This window comes from Delphinapterus leucas, chromosome 13, assembly GCF_059928025.1.
Source record: "Delphinapterus leucas isolate spDelLeu-1000000601 "Yukka" chromosome 13, BTC_Dleu_Yukka2, whole genome shotgun sequence".
Taxonomy (NCBI): Eukaryota; Metazoa; Chordata; class Mammalia; order Artiodactyla; family Monodontidae; genus Delphinapterus; species Delphinapterus leucas.
Window position 1 is genome coordinate 87,427,823 of NC_143141.1, and position 17,591 is coordinate 87,445,413.

General features: G+C 38.7%; 1 protein-coding gene across 10 annotated transcripts in view; it reads right to left on the bottom strand.

Moving 5' to 3' along the window:
* Positions 1 to 17,591, bottom strand: part of TAF1B (TATA-box binding protein associated factor, RNA polymerase I subunit B) — a 59,363-nt gene that overhangs the window by 22,523 nt on the left and 19,249 nt on the right. For 9 of the 10 annotated variants that reach the window (XR_016395534.1, XM_022554202.3, XM_089923462.1 and 6 more), the window contains one exon: positions 8,454 to 8,553. Coding sequence is in view for 8 of the 10 variants with exons in the window: in XM_022554202.3 (XP_022409910.1) it covers positions 8,454 to 8,553 (100 nt within the window). In the remaining 2 variants the exon portion in view is untranslated. Of the gene's footprint in view, positions 1 to 4,735; positions 4,831 to 8,453; positions 8,554 to 17,591 lie in introns of all 10 variants that reach the window. The other variant, XR_016395535.1, reaches the window with a different exon arrangement.

Genomic DNA, 17,591 nt, shown 5'->3' on the forward strand with positions numbered 1-17,591 from the left:
CTCAACCACTGCGCCACCAGGGAAGCCCTAATTAGTCTACTTTTTACCTCAAGTTTTTTGTGGAATAAGATGTAATAACAAAAGAATGACAGAGGCAGAGATAAGAAAACTAATCTGTACTGCTCAAAGCGCCATTTTCTATCAGTACCACTTGCAAGGTGCTTGCATAAAATATGCCTAGATCCCACACCAGACTTAATAAATCCATCCCTAACACTAGGACTAAGAGTCTATAGTTTAAACAAGCTCTCCACAATATTCTTGTGCAAAAAAAGATCATAATAAAATAAAATGAAGTGGCTCTCAACCTCATTTTTCTTGTAGCCTGGAAGAGACCCTCAGATGGTTTTACTTCACAAGCTTGACAAGAGAAGCACACCCACAAATTCCAGTGATGGTTAAGACGCTGTGGGAAGCCAGGAACAAAAGAACACATCAGCTGGTTTCTATTCATGCTGTCTGGCAGTAGTAATTCTGGAAGGCAGTGGGAGTGAGGGAAACTGAGAACACCTGTTATCATTACACTCGCCTTAATTTCCCTCAGGTAGATTTCAAACCTGTTAGATTATTACTCTAACAAAGATTGCACAAACAATCCCAAGAGCTACACACGGCCTACAGAGTAAGATGGTGAAAAAATCTAGAGTTAGAAGACTCAGAGTGTTATCAAACCTTGATCCAACAAGACAGTCATTTGGAGAGGCTGAAAGAGGGACTGACAGCTCTGGAGGAGTCTTTTTCTTCCTTCAACCGACGGGACCTAGTTTCACAAAGGGTGTAAGATTGCTCCAAGGCAAAGTGAATCATCATGGCAAAGTGCCACTCAGTGGGTCTGGCTGAACCAGCATTACATCTTTTCTTTTTACTCATTCAGAGAGGATGCTGTTGATCAACATTCAAAATACTGGAGATGGACTTTGGAATGAATTTCCAGTTTCCTCTTTATTACTTCTTGCTGAGTCTAGTTAGGGATGATGAAATGACTAATTCTTGAGAGGATTTAGAATTACTGTCAAGGGCCATGGCAGAATAACATGTATGTTACATATTAACTGTTAAGAAATTGGTCTGTGGGTTTTAAAATACATAAAAATAAAGAAAATCAAGGCTGAAAAGATAGAAGTATCCCTACTGTGTGTTAAGTCATTGGCAGAATAAATTCTATCTGTAATAGAGATAAGTGTGTCTAGGCCCAACCTTGGTTCAAGCAGCAATTTTGACTATTTGGTACTCCATATGGAGATGGTATCCCTGAAAAAGAATAGATTTTTAATTTATTCTACCAGATGAACTGAAAGATTTTTGCTAGAAGTAACTGATGCTTCAAATCAGCACCACACTTCAGAAACTTGACTCAAAAATAAAGCAGCAGAAGAGGCAGAGGCAGAAAAAGGAGGAGGAGGTTATCTTTAAATTAAAACACGGACCTCCCTCGTGGTGCAGTGGTTAAGAATCCTCCTGCCAGTGCAGGGGACATGGGTTCGAGCCCTGGTCCAGGAAGGTCCCACATGCCACGGAGCAACTAAACCCATGTGCCACAACTACTGAGCCTGTGCTCTAGAGCCCAGGAGCCACAACTACTGAGCCCGCGCACTGCAACGAAGAGCAGCCCCCGCTCTCTGCAACCAGAGAAAGCCCACATGCAGCAACCAAGACCCAACGCAGCCAAATAAATGAATTAAATAAATAAATAAATTTATTTTTAAAAATAAAAAATAAATTAAATAAATACGGAAAATGAAACAGCTACCTACCGGGAGTTGGGAATCACAACTCAGAAAAAGGAGATGGTTGGAAATACTAAAACTTAATTTGCACACCTGTCTCCTCTCCTGAACTTTGCTCTTAAGTCAGGGTAATGGCAGGAAGACTCAAACTCTTATGGCCCGCTTGTTAGAAGAAACAAACCACATCAATACTCCGTACTCTGTATTCCATTACCCTATGTTTTAAGGTGAGTTTTGTCAGATTTGTTGTTAGTGGGACAGAGGGGCCCACTTAAATATTAACAGAACAATTTAATGGAAAGAAACAGTTCACACAGGATAATGGTTTAAGGGTCTTTAAAGCTTTTTTCCCCCCTTCCCTTTGATTTGTTTTTAAGGTGTGCTCAACTTTCTGGAATAACAAAAACAAAACCAAACCAAACACAGAAGAAAAACAGTCCCCAGCAGCCCACACACACAAAACCCCACTGGCATTATCTTCATCACCATCTCCTAGAACAATTGCACCTTTTTTCATTTCTGGTGGAGGTACAGCTGCTGAAGAAGCCAAGACTTAGTAGAGAAAGCTAAGACATGGAAGGAGGAAAGAAAATGCTTCCTTTGTTAATGAAAAGCTGTTTCCACTTAAAAGTTTCAACATACTATGGAATAGTGAATGCACTTTTGTAAGCAAAGGCAAAGCATACAATGAAGAAAAGCTGCCTGTCAATTAAGTAAACAGTCATTTGAAGACATCCCAAACCGCCTCCATTTTTCTTGAAAAAGTGGGGGAGGGGAGGAAGGGAATATGGACATGGGAATACTAGACATGGCTGAGGATGTGTCTAAAAAGTATAGTAAATATGACACATAGGGCTTCTAGAGTGCTATAGATTCATTTAATTATAATACTAAGAAATCACAAGGCTAATATGTTTTTAAAAAGACCACAAGGCTATAATAAATTGTTCTAGCATGCATTAAAAACGGAGTGCTTGGGAAAGCATTTTATTGAATTTCACAAATATTCCAGTGAGTTTATTTTCCTTCATGAAGCAATGCCTTAAGACAGGTAAGGACAAGCTAGAGTTTCTGTTACACAACAGCAGGCTCTTGTGATAAACCTGATTACAATACCCTGTCAGAGGTGAACTTCCTGCTTTGCTATTAAAAAAAGGACAGTGCCTCACCCTTACTTATTCGTAGTGTTGTTTTGAAGCAAAGGCTCAGCTGAGAAAAAGCTAATGCTACATGCACCTGTTAACCCAAACTTAAAATAAGACTTCCTATTGCAAAGGAAAATTAACAAGGAATAAAAATGTCAGAAGATATGACAAAGCACTGTAATATATTATTCATGGAGGAAGGATAAAATGAACTCCACATGCATTATGATTCACAAAACAGTTCAATTCGCATTTTTAGTCTGCTGGAATTATCTTAATGGTTGTAAATCTATCAGCAGTAGCAAAAAATACTCTTTTATGTTCAAAGTCTAATCTTCTGGAAGTTTGTGGTGAATACATTATTTTATGTGAAATACAGTCTTGGTCCTGGGGATGAGGTCATTTCAGAAACATGCTGTCGACTTGCACAGACCAAGGTAAACCTTATGAATAAATACGAATTTATGAACTGATGACCAGCTGAACAGGAGGCACTTATTCGTTTTGGCTCCAGGATCAGAGCTGGGAAAAACCTATCTGAGTCCTCCTTCTTAAGATGTGCCTGTCCTCCAAATATTCTGCTGACTGTGGAATACCTATGTTCAAATTTCACATATCTGTACTAAAGGAGGTTAAAAGCTGGTATCCAAAGAGTAGACAATCCCCAAACAATTCTGATTTGATTTTGGCAGGGTTACGTGATTATTTTTGTAGCAGGCTAACCTTTGTCATTATTCAGTTTTCCTTAGATGAGTATAAACCTTGGTTCTCATTCCTTCTCTTGGGAAGCAGAGGTAGGGGGAGAACTGGACTGAGCATGCTGGGTACTAGGGGTGGGCACTGGCAAGGGATCAAACTAAATCACAGATAATTCACATGAAATCACTGGTTTCACTCAGCAAACATGAGGTATGATTCTCCTAAAACAAATATCATCAATGTAGCCTCAAACATACATTTTCTGACTAGAGTAATTTACTATTGGTTTCAGTATATTGGTGAACAGTACAAATAACTGATAAGATTATTTATCTCACACACTGGTTTTCATGAGTGATACTGACACACCCATAACTCAGTTTTTTAAATGTCCTTGCTTATAAGCAGAAGTTATATCCCTTACACATTTACCACTAAAATATCAGTGGAATGTTTTTTAATTTTCTCAGTCAAATGCCACTACTGAATAGCCTCTGGGTATATTATGTAATAAATACAAAAGCAGCAGTCTGGATATTTACTACTGAGGTGGAAAAAAATCCCCAACAAATCTATTTGAAATCTTCTCTAAACAAAGCATTTAAACTAATTCTGTTTTTCAGCTAGTTCAAATCATTTAACCAATAAACAGAGTTCTTACCATGTATACATAATGATTATATATTAGGTCTTATGTATGATAAAATAGAAGCATTACACATGATTCCTACTCTCAAAGAGTAGTTAGGGATGCAAGAAATATACAAACAAACCCGACTGTTACATCTACCAGTGTACTCCTTCTCTAGTCCCCCGTCTGTGCCTCCCCCTCCAGAGGTAACTAGTATCCTGAATTATGCTTACCATAAACTTATTTTTTTAAAAATAGTTTTATCACGCACATAAATATATTTATATAAATATATTTAGCTTAACTTCTTTTGTGAGCTTAACAAAAGTGATTTCATATGTATGTAGCTTCCTAAGTCTTGCCTTTTACACTAAACAGAATATTTCTTAGAGTCATTCCTGTTGCTTGTGGCTGTAGTTGATTCATTTTCATAGTTGTTTAATATACCATGTCTGATTATGTCACATTTTATCCATTTTCCTTGATAGACATTCAGATTGTTTTCAGTTTTGTTTGTTTTGTTTTTTCATTACCTAGCTGCCTTCTTTAGCCTTTAATCCCCAAACACAAAACTCCATCAATAGAAAACTAGTCAGGTAAATTGTGGCATATCTATACTGTGCAGCTCCTAGAAAAATAAAAAGTTAATAAGTAAATTGCAGTTATATTAGAGAATATCCCTACTCTTAGAAAATATACACTAAAATATTTAGGGATGATGGGCCATGATAAATGTAACTTACCCTCAATGATTCAGAAATAGAATTACATAGATAGATACATAGATAGGGAAGAACAGCACAGAGGATAAAATAAAATATTAACAATAGTTGAATCTGGGTAAAGGATATATTTTTATTTTTGCAGCTTTTCTATAAATCTAAAATTATTCCAAAATAAAAAGTTTATTTAAAAAAAAGCTAAGATACAAGTGAAAAAGGTAAAGTACAATAGTTACTGTTACCAAGACATAACCTCATATATTTTTATGCTTATACTTTCTATCAAAATCTCTACAAGAAATCACTCCCCTATTTTACATAGCCCTGTCCCCTCAACTCAAGATTAATTTAAAAATAGTCAACAAAAGAGATTATTACTAGGCAGGTATTTCATAATACTCAGCTAAAAAGCATCTGAATATTGACTCTATTTCTAAATGTCTAAAAATGAGTATTTAGAACAATTCTGTTTCTGCCCTTAAAGGATTAACTACAATGGGAAACTACTACGGGAATTTACTTCCTATGATAAACAGAGAACTGGAAAAAATATATGAAACAACGGTTTTAGGCATCGGGTAACAGGAAGCACAGGACTACATAATCGCTGAGAGAAGAGAAACAAATGGCCCCAGATTACTGCCTGGAGGCAGTCTCCAAGCTGTAGTGCAGGGAGCAGGGAGTGAAACAGGGCCCAGTGGTCTTGCTGAGTTAAGCAGAAAGAGATTAGAGTTCCTGTTAGCTGAGGTGGCTATAATTTGCAGGCAGAGTACCAATGAGGATAAAACTGCAGAGAGAGAACTCTGGAGGTCTGCAAAGGGGTCCTCTCAAGTCTTTGGCTGAGTACCAATCTGTGCATGTGTGAGAAAAAACCTGAGGCCAGGGGAGAAAAAAAAATCACTGGATTTTTCCAATGAATGCAAACAATTCTCAGAGTTTGCATAAGGCCCCAGCTGGAGTGGAGAGACTTCACAATACTGGGGGCTCTGGGTAGAGTCTTCCAAAGGGACATGCCTTAGTAGTGGGGCTTCCTCAGTCTCACAATTTGGCTCTGGAACAGCCATTAAAAAACAAGCTTCTAAATGATCAAACTGATATCTAAGTTACCTAATCATACACCAGAACAAAAATCCAGTATTCAGCAACACAAAATTCACACTGTCTGCATCCAATCAAAATTACCAGGAATGCAAAGCAGGAAAATATGGCACATAATCAGGAGACAAATCAATCAATAGAAACAGACCCAGAAATAACCGAGATAACAGAATTAGTAGACGATAGCCTTAGAGCAACTACTGTAAATATTGTCAATAAACTGGAGGATGTAAAAGAAAACATAAACATAATGAAGGAAACGAAAAAGGTAAGACTAACATGGAATTTCTAGAAATGAAAAATACAGAATCTGAAATGAAAAAATTACTAGATGGGTTTAACTGCAAATTAGACATTCAAGAAGCAAAGATCAGTGAATCTGAAGATATCATCGTAGAAACTATCCAAAACAAAACACACTGAGGAAAAGAAAAAGAACAGAAACCTTAGTGAGCTGTGGTCTAACATGTAGTTGGAAGGAAGGAAGGGGAGAAGGAAGGAAGAGAAGGGAACAGAAAGGAAGGGAAGGGAAGGGAAGAGAAAGGAAGGGAAGGGAAGCGAAGGGAAGGAAAGGGAAGAGAAGAGAAGAGAAGAGAAGAGAAATCAGACAGTCCTGTAGAAAGAAACATTTTTAAAGTGCTGCAGGAAAAGTACAAACCCAGAATTCAATACTAGTCAAAATGTTTTTTCAAAAATGAAGGCAAAACAAAGACATTTTTAGACCAAAAAGTGCCAAAAGAATTCATTGCCAACAGATCTGTACTATAAGAAATGTTACAGGACGTTTTCAGACAGGAAGAGTGCCAGAAATGGCAAAAGGTGGGTAAATATGAAGTAGTTCTTCTCATTTTAATTTCTTAAAAAGATAAACAACTTTTTAAAGCAAAAATAATTCCAACGCACTGTGGAATATCTAACAGGTAAAGATAAAATGTTTAACACTAAGGGATGGGAGGAGGGAAGTGGAAGTATATATATTCTTGTAAGGGTCTTACACTATACATGTACTGGTATATTATTGAGGCAGACTGTGGTAAGTTAAAGATGAATTTTATAAACTCTAGAACAACCTCTTAAAAAAATAGAGGTATGGTTAATAAATCAATAGTAGAGATAAAATGGAATCATAAAAAAAATCTTAATTCAAAAAAGGCAGAAAAAGAAGAAACAAGAAATTAAGACTAGATGGGACAAATAATAGTAAGATGGTACAAAAACAGAACAAAAGACCATACAATGAGTAAAAGGCCTAAAGCACTGTAGTTCCAAGTCTGAGACTACCATCTGCATGACCTTGGCAAATCATTCTACCTGTCTGAGGTGTTTACTCACATGTAAAATTGGGAAGATGGTGAACCATACTCATGCAGGGGTTTAGTAAGGATCATAAATGTCTCTTGAATTAAACTGAAAACAATGTGAAGGTTGTGAAGGTTAGGAAAGCCTATGAAAATAATTCCTTAAGTGGGTAAATGGAGGATAATATTTAATATTTAGTACATTGAAAACCTTCTGATGAAGAGCACAGGGAAAATAACCTTTGAGTACTATAAATAGTGATAAAGACTCATAATTAAAAGGACAGAAGCGTTGCCATTGGAGACAGCTGAAAAGAGATCTAGAAGAAGACTAACACAAGCAAAGGACTTAAAATAGTGCCTCTTGAGGAACTTCCCTGGTGGACCAGTGGTAAAGAATCCACCTTCCAATGCAGGGGATGCGGGTCTGATCCCTGTTCAGTGAACTAAGATCCCACATGCTGCGGGGCAACTAAGCCCATGTGCTGCAACTACTGAGCTCATGCGCCTCAACTAGAGAGCCCACGTGCCACAAACTACACAGCCCACGCACCCTGGAGCCTGCGCCACAACTAGAGAGAGAAAACCCACACGCCACAATTAGAGAGAAGCCTGCGCGCCCCAACAAAAGATCCCACATGCCTCAATGAAGATCCTACGTGCCACAACTAAGACCTGACGCAGCCAAAAATTTTAAAATAAACAAATAAATATATTTTAAAAATATATGCCTCTTGAAACAACATAATAACTTTCATCTCTTCTCTCCAAAGCAACATAGTGTGCAAATAACAACAAAAAATACTGTTTTTTAAATTTGAAATTACCTAAAGGTCTCTATATAAAACTTTTAGTCTCAACAATACACCTATTTGCAATGCACACACCTAACATTATAGCTGTATTTTGAGGATTGCGTAACCTAAAGGATTAGATGTAGCCACATAAGGAAAACAAAAAATAATAATTCTACTCTTCATTAAATTATGACTAATGTCCATATTTGAATAGAACAAAAACTCGATGACATTTTTTAAAACTCCAACACCAAGTAAGTCAGGAGAGGAATATAAATCACCAAATTACTCTTGTGTCTTATAAGTGACTACAAAGTAAAAAAGAAAATAACATACCTCTATAGCAAAGATTCCTTTGTCACGCCCATATAATTTCATCTCTTCTGGAAAATGCTGAAAAGCATTTATATAAGGAATATGTTCCTCTTCAACGAATCTATATTTTTAAAAAGAGTTTCAATAAAAGATATGTACTGATTTGGCAAAGTAAACAAAAGAGGTAAAAATGTATTTCAAAGACAAGGTAAGAATCAGTTGAGTATACCGTATATCCTACATATATGTAAGGATAATTAATCTGAAAATATCTATTATTCTCTGTACCCCTGTGTGGAGAAAACATTTAGTTGATTAATAATCTCTTAAGTTTCTGCCCAAATAGACAAAATATTTCTAAAAGGTGTGTTCATCTTATTTGTCAATTTACCACCAGGCTTGCAGACATGGCATTCCTTCCTCCTATCCCTAGTTCCTCTCACAATGATTAGCTCCTATTCATTTCTTAAATCACTTCTTCAGCAGGACCTTCCTTGATCCCTGTTTTCCTTGTTAGAATACCTCCTTGCCCACCATTCAGTCTCCAGTACCTATGACAGTGCACGGTAGGTGCCTGTCACTGGAAGAACAATTAAACAAAGGAACATTTGTTCACCACTCCATCTCAATGTCTGGTACATAGTAGCTGATCAAATATTTTGAGTAAATTATTGAGTTTAAAGAAACTAGCACATATATATAAATAAACACTCATACATACTTACAATTCATTCATTCGTTCAACAGAAATTTATTGAGTACTATATACCCAACACTATTCTAGGCTGGGGGATACAGCAGGGAACAAAACAGTAAAATATTCTTGTTCCCATGGAGTTTACATTCTAATGAAAAGAGAAAGATGACAAAACAAATAAGTGAAATTTATAGTATGTCAGATAGGAAAAAACGGTAAGAAGAAAAATAAAGTAGAGAAGAATAGAGAAAGAGGGATGGGCACAGACTAACAGCATCCCATATACCCTCCGAACCAACAAACCACTACTCCAGGCACGTCCCCTGGAAACACTGTCTCTGCTTATAATATTATTATACTTTTCAAAAGTTTCAATCTGTGACAGACTGGAAATTTAACAAATTGGTTCTTCATTACAGGTAAGTTAAGAAGCACTGCATTAGAGGAAAGTTGTCTCTACCTGTAAAACATATCCTGAACCCCTTCACCTCATTCCATTTCTATTACCACCAACCTAACCCAAGCCACTACCCTCTTGCTTCAAGTATAGAAAAGATCACCCGGTCTCCCTGCTTCCACCTGTGCCTACCTAGAATCCACTTTCCTCACAGTTGCCTGAGTGATCTTGAAAACATTAATCAGATTATGTGTCTCCTGCTAAAATCTTCCAGTGGCTTACTATCACACTTAAAGCCAAACTCCCAGTGGGAATGGGGTTTCCTTTTGGAGTGATGAATGTATCCTGGAAATAGAGGTGATGGTTGCACAACCTTGTGAATATACTGAAAACCACTGACTTGTACACTTTAAAAGGGTGAGTTGTATTGTATATGAACTATACCTCCAAAAAAAAAAAAAAACCCAAACTCCTAACTTGGCTTACAAAGACCTACATCTGGCCCCTGTTAATTATCTCCCTGTCCGCATCTTCCTACTCCTCCTTCAAGTTCTTACTCCCATCACTTCAGCCTCCTCTGCTCCTTGATCACACAGAGCTTGAAACTGCGTTAGAGCCTGGCACTAGCAGCCTCCCTCTACCTGGAATGCAAGTACTTCAGATATTCAGCTGCTGGCTCTATTTTCAGTCAGAGTGCGGCTTAAACTCCACCTTCTCAGTGAGGCCTTCCCTAATAACCCATCTAAAGTAGCCATCTGGTCATTCTCTATCACATCATCCTATTTCTTTCTTTTTTTGTTTTTTGCGGTACGCGGGCCTCTCACTGTTCTGGCCTCTCCCGCTGCGGAGCACAGGCTCCGGACGCGCAGGCTCAGCGGCCATGGCTCACGGGTCCAGCCGCTCCGCGGCATGTGGGATCTTCCCGAAGCGGGGCACGAACCCGCGTCCCCTGCATCGGCAGGCAGACTCCCAACCACTGCGCCACCAGGGAAGCCCCATCATCCTATTTAAATCTCCTGAACAGCACTTCACTGTCTGATCGTTTTTTAATTTATTTGTGTATTTGCTCATCTAGTCTTAAACTTCACGAGAGCCGGGACTTGATCTATATATGGTTCACAACTGTATTTCAGGCGTCTAGACTCTAGAACAACACCCGTGTATAGTAGGTATTCAATGAATATTTGTGGAACAAATACATGTTGGCTATTTTTATTTATTATTATTGTTATTGTTAGGTAGGTAGGGTTCTTTAAAGGCTATCTAAGGGTTATGAATTTATCCTATAGACTACAGATGCTGCTAAAGGATTTAAACAGGGAAGTGACATGCAGGATCAGTATAAAATGTATGGGTATTGGGGTCAGGCTAATAATGTATTCCCTTCAAATCAATGTTCTTTAAGTAGTTTTTCAATAGTAGTTCTCAAACTTTAGCATCCATTAGAATCTCCTTGAGGGCTTATTAAAACAGAGACTACCAGGCCCTGTCCCCAGAGTTTCTGATTCAGAAGGTTAGAATGGGTCCAAGAATTTACATTTCTAACAAATCACCGGGTGATGCTGACGCTGTTGTTCGGGGGACAACACTTTGAGAAGAACCTGTGACTTAGAGCTCTTTTCCAAGAAAAGCAGAGAAAGGGGATCAGTGGTGAAGTCTCTTTTCCTACTGTTCCAAGCAGTTAAACTGGGTCCCAAATTTGTATGTCCCACAGGGCAAAATAAAAGCCCTCCAGCTATCTAGATCTAATCTCCTCGAAGGGAATTCCTCTTGGAGGGGAAGGGAGGAAAGAGGGAGGAAAGGAAAGAGGGAGACAGAGGGGTGGGGAGAGAGGCAGAAGGAGAGGGGGGAGAGAGAGAGAGACAGATAGACAAAGGTGCAGGATCTTACCCCATCCTTCCAACCACATACAATATTCTCCCTGAGAAGAATTTTCGGGCAAATATTACTTTCTCCATCTTGTGAGATTTCTAGGAGAGTTGCGTTACCCCCTTACAGACGGCCCTGTGTAGGATGGCTAACCCTGTTATCCAGCTCCAGTGACATGATTAGACTGCTGTTTCTATTAAGATCCCTCTGGTTTTCAGGAGGAAATGGACAGGAGTGGCACAAGACTCACTTGGAAGGCTGCTAAGTAAGCCAGGTGAAGATAGAGGGAATCGGGGAAAAATCGTTTGAGAGTTATTTTGGAAGTATAATTGAGAGGACATAATGATTAACTCTATTAACTATACGTAGAGAGAGGAAGGAGTCAAGGACGAGCCTCAGGTGGCTGTATGGGATGCAACATGGCGCAGGTATTTACGAAGAAAGGAAACACTAGAGGAGGAGCTGGAGTGAGGAGAGAGATGATGAAGGAGTGCCCAGAAGGCAGGTGAATATATGAACATATGGGTCTGGCCCTCAGTAGACAAGTCTGGGCTGGAAATCCAGATTTGGGAATCATCATCGTATAGAAGGTAATTAAAGCCTTGGGAAAGGATGAGATCACCCAATGAGGGCATACAGAACAAGATGAGGTTTATAGTTATTTATTTTATTTTTGGCTGTGTTGGGTCTTCACTGCTGTGCATGGGCTTTCTCTAGTTGAGGTGAGCGGCGGCTACTCTTCGTTGCAGTGTGCAGGTTTCTCATTGTCGCGGCTTCTCTTGTTGCAGAGCACGGGCTCTAGGCACGCAGGCTTCAGGAGTTGTGGCACGTGGGCTCAGTAGTTGTGGCTTGTAGGCTTTAGAGCTCAGGCTCAGTAGTTGTGGCACGTGGGCTTAGCTGCTCCATGGCATGTGGGATCTTCCTGGGCCAGGGCTTCAACCCATGTCCCTTGCACTGGCAGGCAGATTCTTAACCACTGCGCCACCAGGGAAGCCCCGAGGTTTTTAGCTTAACAGTAGAATTCACTGAATCATGGACTCTCTGCATGTACTGCTTTTTGTGTTTTCTTTTAAACATCTTTATTGGAGTATAATTGCTTTACAATGGTGTGTTAGTTTCTGCTGTATAACAAAGTGAATCAGCTATACTTACACATATAACCCCATACCCCCTCCCTCTTGCATTTTCCTCCCACCCTCCCTATCTCACCCCTCTAGGTGGTCACAAAGCATGAGCTGATCTCCCTGTGCTATGCGGCTGCTTCCTACTAGCTATCTATTTTACATTTGGTAGTGTATATATATATATATGTCCATGCCACTCTCTCACTTCGTCCCAGCTTACCCTTCCCCCTCCCCATGTCTTCAAGTCCATTCTCTACGTCTGTGTCTTTATTCCTCTCCAGCCCCTAGGTTCTTCAGAACCTTTTTTTTTTAATATATTCCATATATATGTGTTAGCATACGGTATTTGTCTTTTTCTTTCTGACTTACTTCACTCTGTATGACAGACTCTAGGTCCATCCACCTCACTACAAATAACTCAATTTCGTTTGTTTTTATGGCTGAGTAATATCCCATTGTATATATGTGCCACATCTTCCTTATCCATTCATGTGTCGATGGACACTTAGGTTGATTCCATGTCCTGGCTATTGTAAACAGTGCAGCAATGAGCATTGTGGTACATGACTCTCTTTGAATTATGGTTTTCTCAGGGTGTAAGACCAGTAGTGGGACTGCTGAGTCACACGGTAGTTCTGTTTTTACTTTTTTAAGGAACCTCCATACGGCTCTCCATAGTGGCTGTATCAATTTACTTTCCCACCAACAGTGCAGGAGGGTTCCCATTTCTCCATACCCTATCCAGCATTTATTGTTTGTAGATTTTTTGATGATGGCCATTCTGGCTGGTGTGAGGTGATACCTCATTGTAGTTTTGATTTGCGTTTCTCTAATGATTAGTGATGTTGAGCATCCTTTCATGTGTTTGTTGGCTATCTGTATATCTTCTTTGGAGAAATGTCTGTTTAGGTCTTCTGCCCATTTTTGGATTGGGTTGTTTGTTTTTTTGATATTGAGCTGCTTGTATATTTTGGAGATTAATCCTTTGTCAGTTGCTTCATTTGCAAATATTTTCTCTCATTCTGAGGGCTGTCTTTTCGTCTTGTTTATGGTTTCCTTTGCTGTGCAAAAGCTTTTATGTTTCATTAGGTCCCATTTGTTTATTTTTGTTTTTATTTCCATTTCTCTAGGGGTTGGGTCAAAAAGGATCTTGCTGTGATGTATGTCAAAGAGTGTTCTGCTTATGTTTTCCTCTAAGAGTTTTATAGTGTCTGGCCTTACATTTAGGTCTTTAATCCATTTTGAGTTTACTTTTGTGTATGGTGTTAGGGAGTGTGCTAATTTCATTCTTTTACATGTAGCTGTCCAGTTTTCCCAGCACCACTTATTGAAGAGGCTGTCTTTTCTCCATTGTATATTCTTCCCTCCTTTATCAAAGATAAGGTGACCATATGTGTGTGGGTTTATTTCTGAGCTTCCTATCCTGTTCCATTGATCTATATTTCTGTTTTTGTGCCTGTACCACACTGTCTTGATTACTGTAGCTTTGTAGTATAGTCTGAAGTCTGGGAGCCTGATTCCTTCAGCTCCATTTTTCTTTCTCAAGACTGCTTTGGCTATTTGGGGTCTTTTGTGTTTCCATGCAAATTGTGAATTTTTTTGTTCTAGTTCTGGGGAAAATGCTATTGGTAGTTTGATAGGGATTGCACTGAATCTGTAGATTGCTTTGGGTAGTATAATCATTTCCACAATGTTGATTCTTCCAATCCAAGAACATGGTATATCTCTCCATCTGTTTGTATCATCTTTAATTTCTTTCATCAGTGTCTTATAGTTTTCTGCATACAGGTATTTTGTCTCCTTAGGTAGGTTTATTCCTAGGTATTTTATTCTTTTTGTTGCAGTGGTAAATGGGAGTGTTTCCTTAATTTCTCTTTCAGACTTTTCATCATTTGTGTATAGGAATGCAAGAGATTTCTGTGCATTAATTTTGTATCCTGCTACTTTATCAAATTCATTGATGAGCTCCAGCAGTTTTCTGGTAGCATCTTTAGGATTCTCTATGTGTAGTATCATGTCATCTGCAAACAGTGACAGTCTTACTTCTTCTTTTCTGGTTTGGATTCCTTTTATTTCTTTTTCTTCTCTGACTGCTGTGGCTAAAACTTCCAAAACTATGTTGAATAACAGTGGTGAGAGTGGTCAACCTTGTCTTGTTCCTGATCTTAGTGGAAATGGTTTCAGTTTTTCACCCCGAGAACGCTGCTGGCTGTGGGTTTGTCATATATGGCCTTTATTATGTTGAGGAAAGTTCCCTCTATGCCTACTTTCTGGAGTGTTTTTATCATAAATCAGTGTTGAATTCTGTCAAAAGCTTTTTCTGCATCTATTGAGATTATCACATGGTTTATATCCTTCAATTTGTTAATATGGTGTATCACATTGATTGATTTGAGTATAATGAAGAATCCTTGCATTCCTGGGATAAACCCCACTTGATCATGGTGTATGATCCTTTAATGAGCTGCTGGATTGTTTGCTAGTATTTTGTTGAGGATTTTTGCATCTATGGTCATCAGTGATATTGGCCTGTAGTTTTCCTTTTTTGTAACATCTTTGTCTGGGTGTGGTATCAGGGTGACGATGGCCCCGTAGAATGAGTTTGGGAGTGTTCCTCCCTCTGCTATATTTTGGAAGAGTTTGAGAAAGATAGGTGTTAGCTCTTCTCTAAATGTTTGATAGAATTCGCCTGTGAAGCCATCTGGTCCTGGGCTTTTGTTTGTTGGAAGACTTTTAATCACAGTTTCAATTTCAGTGCTTGTGATTGGTCTGTTTATATTTTCTATTTCTTCCTGGTTCAGTCTCAGAAGGTTGTTTTTTTCTACGAATGTGTCCATTTCTTCCAGGTTGTCCATTTCATTGGCATATAGTTGCCTGTAGTAATCTCTCACGGTCCTTTGTATTTCTGCAGTGTCAGTTGTTACTTCTCCTTTTTCATTTCTAATTCTGTTGATTTGAGTCTTCTCCCTTTTTCTTGAGTCTGGCTAATGGTTTATCAATTTTGTTTATCTTCTCAAAGAACCAGCTTTTAGTTTTATTGATCTTTGCTATCATTTCCTTCGCTTCTTTTTCAGTTATTTCTGATCTGAGCTTTATGATTTCTTTCCTTCTGCTAACTTTGGGTTTTGTTTGTTCTTCTTTCTCTAATTGCTTTAGGTGTAAGGTTAGGTTGTTTGAGATTTTTCTTGTTTCTTGAGGTAGGATTGTACTGCTATAAACTTCCCTCTTAGAACTGCTTTTGCTGCATCTCATAGGTTTTGGGTCGTTGTGTTTTCATTGTCATTTGTTTCTAGGTATTTTTTGATTTCCTCTTTGATTTCTTCACTGATCTCTTGGTTATTTAGTAGCATACTGTTTGGCCTCCATGTGTTTGTATTTTTTACAGTTTTTTTCCTGTAATTGATATCTAGTCTCAGAGTGCTGTGGTCAGAAAAGATACTTGATACAACTTCAGTTTTCTTAAATTTACCAAGGCTTGATTTGCAACCCAAGACATGATCTATCCTGGAGAATGTTCCATGAGCATTTGAGAAGAAAGTGTATTCTGTTGTTTTTGGATTGAATGCCCTGTAAATATCAATTAAGTCCATCTTGTTTAATGTATCATTTAAAGCTTGTGTTTCCTTATTTATTTTCATTGTGGATGATCTGTCCATTGGTTAAAGTCCCCTACTATGACTGTGTTACTGTCAATTTCCCCTTTTATGGCTGTTAGCATTTGCCTTATGCATTGAGGTCCTCCTATGTTGGGTACATAAGTGTTTACAAATTGTTATACTTCTTCTTGGATTGATCCCTTTATCATTATGTAGTGTCCTTCTTTGCGTCTTGTAATAGTCTTTATTTTAAAGTCTATTTTGTCTGATATGAGAATTGCTACTCCAGCTTCCTTCTGATTTCCATTTGCATGGAATATCTTTTTCCATCCCCTCACTTTCAGTCTGTATGTGTCCCCAGGTCTGAAGTGGGTTTCTCGCAGACAGCATATATACGGGTCTTGTTTTTGTATCCATTCAGCCAGCCTATGTCTTTTGGCTGGAGCATATTTACATTTAAGGTAGTTATCGATATGTATGTTCATATTACCATTCTCTTAATTGTTTTGGGTTTGTTATTGTAAGTCTTTCCCTTGTGTTTCCTGCCTAGAGACGTTCCTTTAGCATTTGTTGTAAAGCTGGTTTGGTGGTGCTGAATTCTCTTAGCTTTTGCTTGTCTGTAAAGTTTGTTTTTTTTTTTTTTTTTTTACAGTACGCGGGCCTCTCACTGTTGTGGCGCACAGGCTCTGGACGTATAGGCTCATCGGCCATGGCTCATGGGCCTAGCCGCTCCACGGCATGTGGGATCTTCCCGGACTGGGGCACGAACCCGCATCCCCTGCATCGGCAGGCGGACTCTCAACCACTGCGCCACCAGGGAAGCCCGTCTTTAAAGGTTTTAATTTCTCTGTCGAATCTGAATGAGATCCTTGCTGGGTAGAGTAACCTTGGTTACAGGTTTCTCCCTTTCGTCACTTTAAATATGTCCTGCCACTCCCTTCTGGCTTGCAGAGTTTCTGCTGAAAGATCAGCTGTTAACCTTATGGGGATTCCCTTGTATGTAATTTATTGCTTTTCCCTCGCTGCTTTTAGTATTTTTTCTCTGTATTTAATTTTTGACAGTTTGATTAATGTGTCTTGGCGTGTTTCTCCTTGGATTTATCCTGTATGGGACTCTCTGCGCTTCCTGGACATGACTGACTATTTCCTTTTCCGTATTAGGGAAGTTTTCAACTTGCATGTACTGTTAATCACATCTGAGAAAAGCCTTGTTATTTGGTTGATGTGGCCAAATTCAAAGGCACCATCCTCATTTACCAGAGGCATTTTATTTAGCCAAAGGGCCTAGTGCCTATAACGATGATGATGATGAAAACAGAAACAACAACAACCAGCATTGAGTTCTTATTACGTGCCAGGCACTGTGTGCTTTTCATGTAGTACTAATTATTGAAAGTAGTCTCAAACCCTCTGAGGTAGATATTCTTATTAGCCTCATTTTACCAATGAAGAAACAGAGGCAGAGAGAAATTAAAT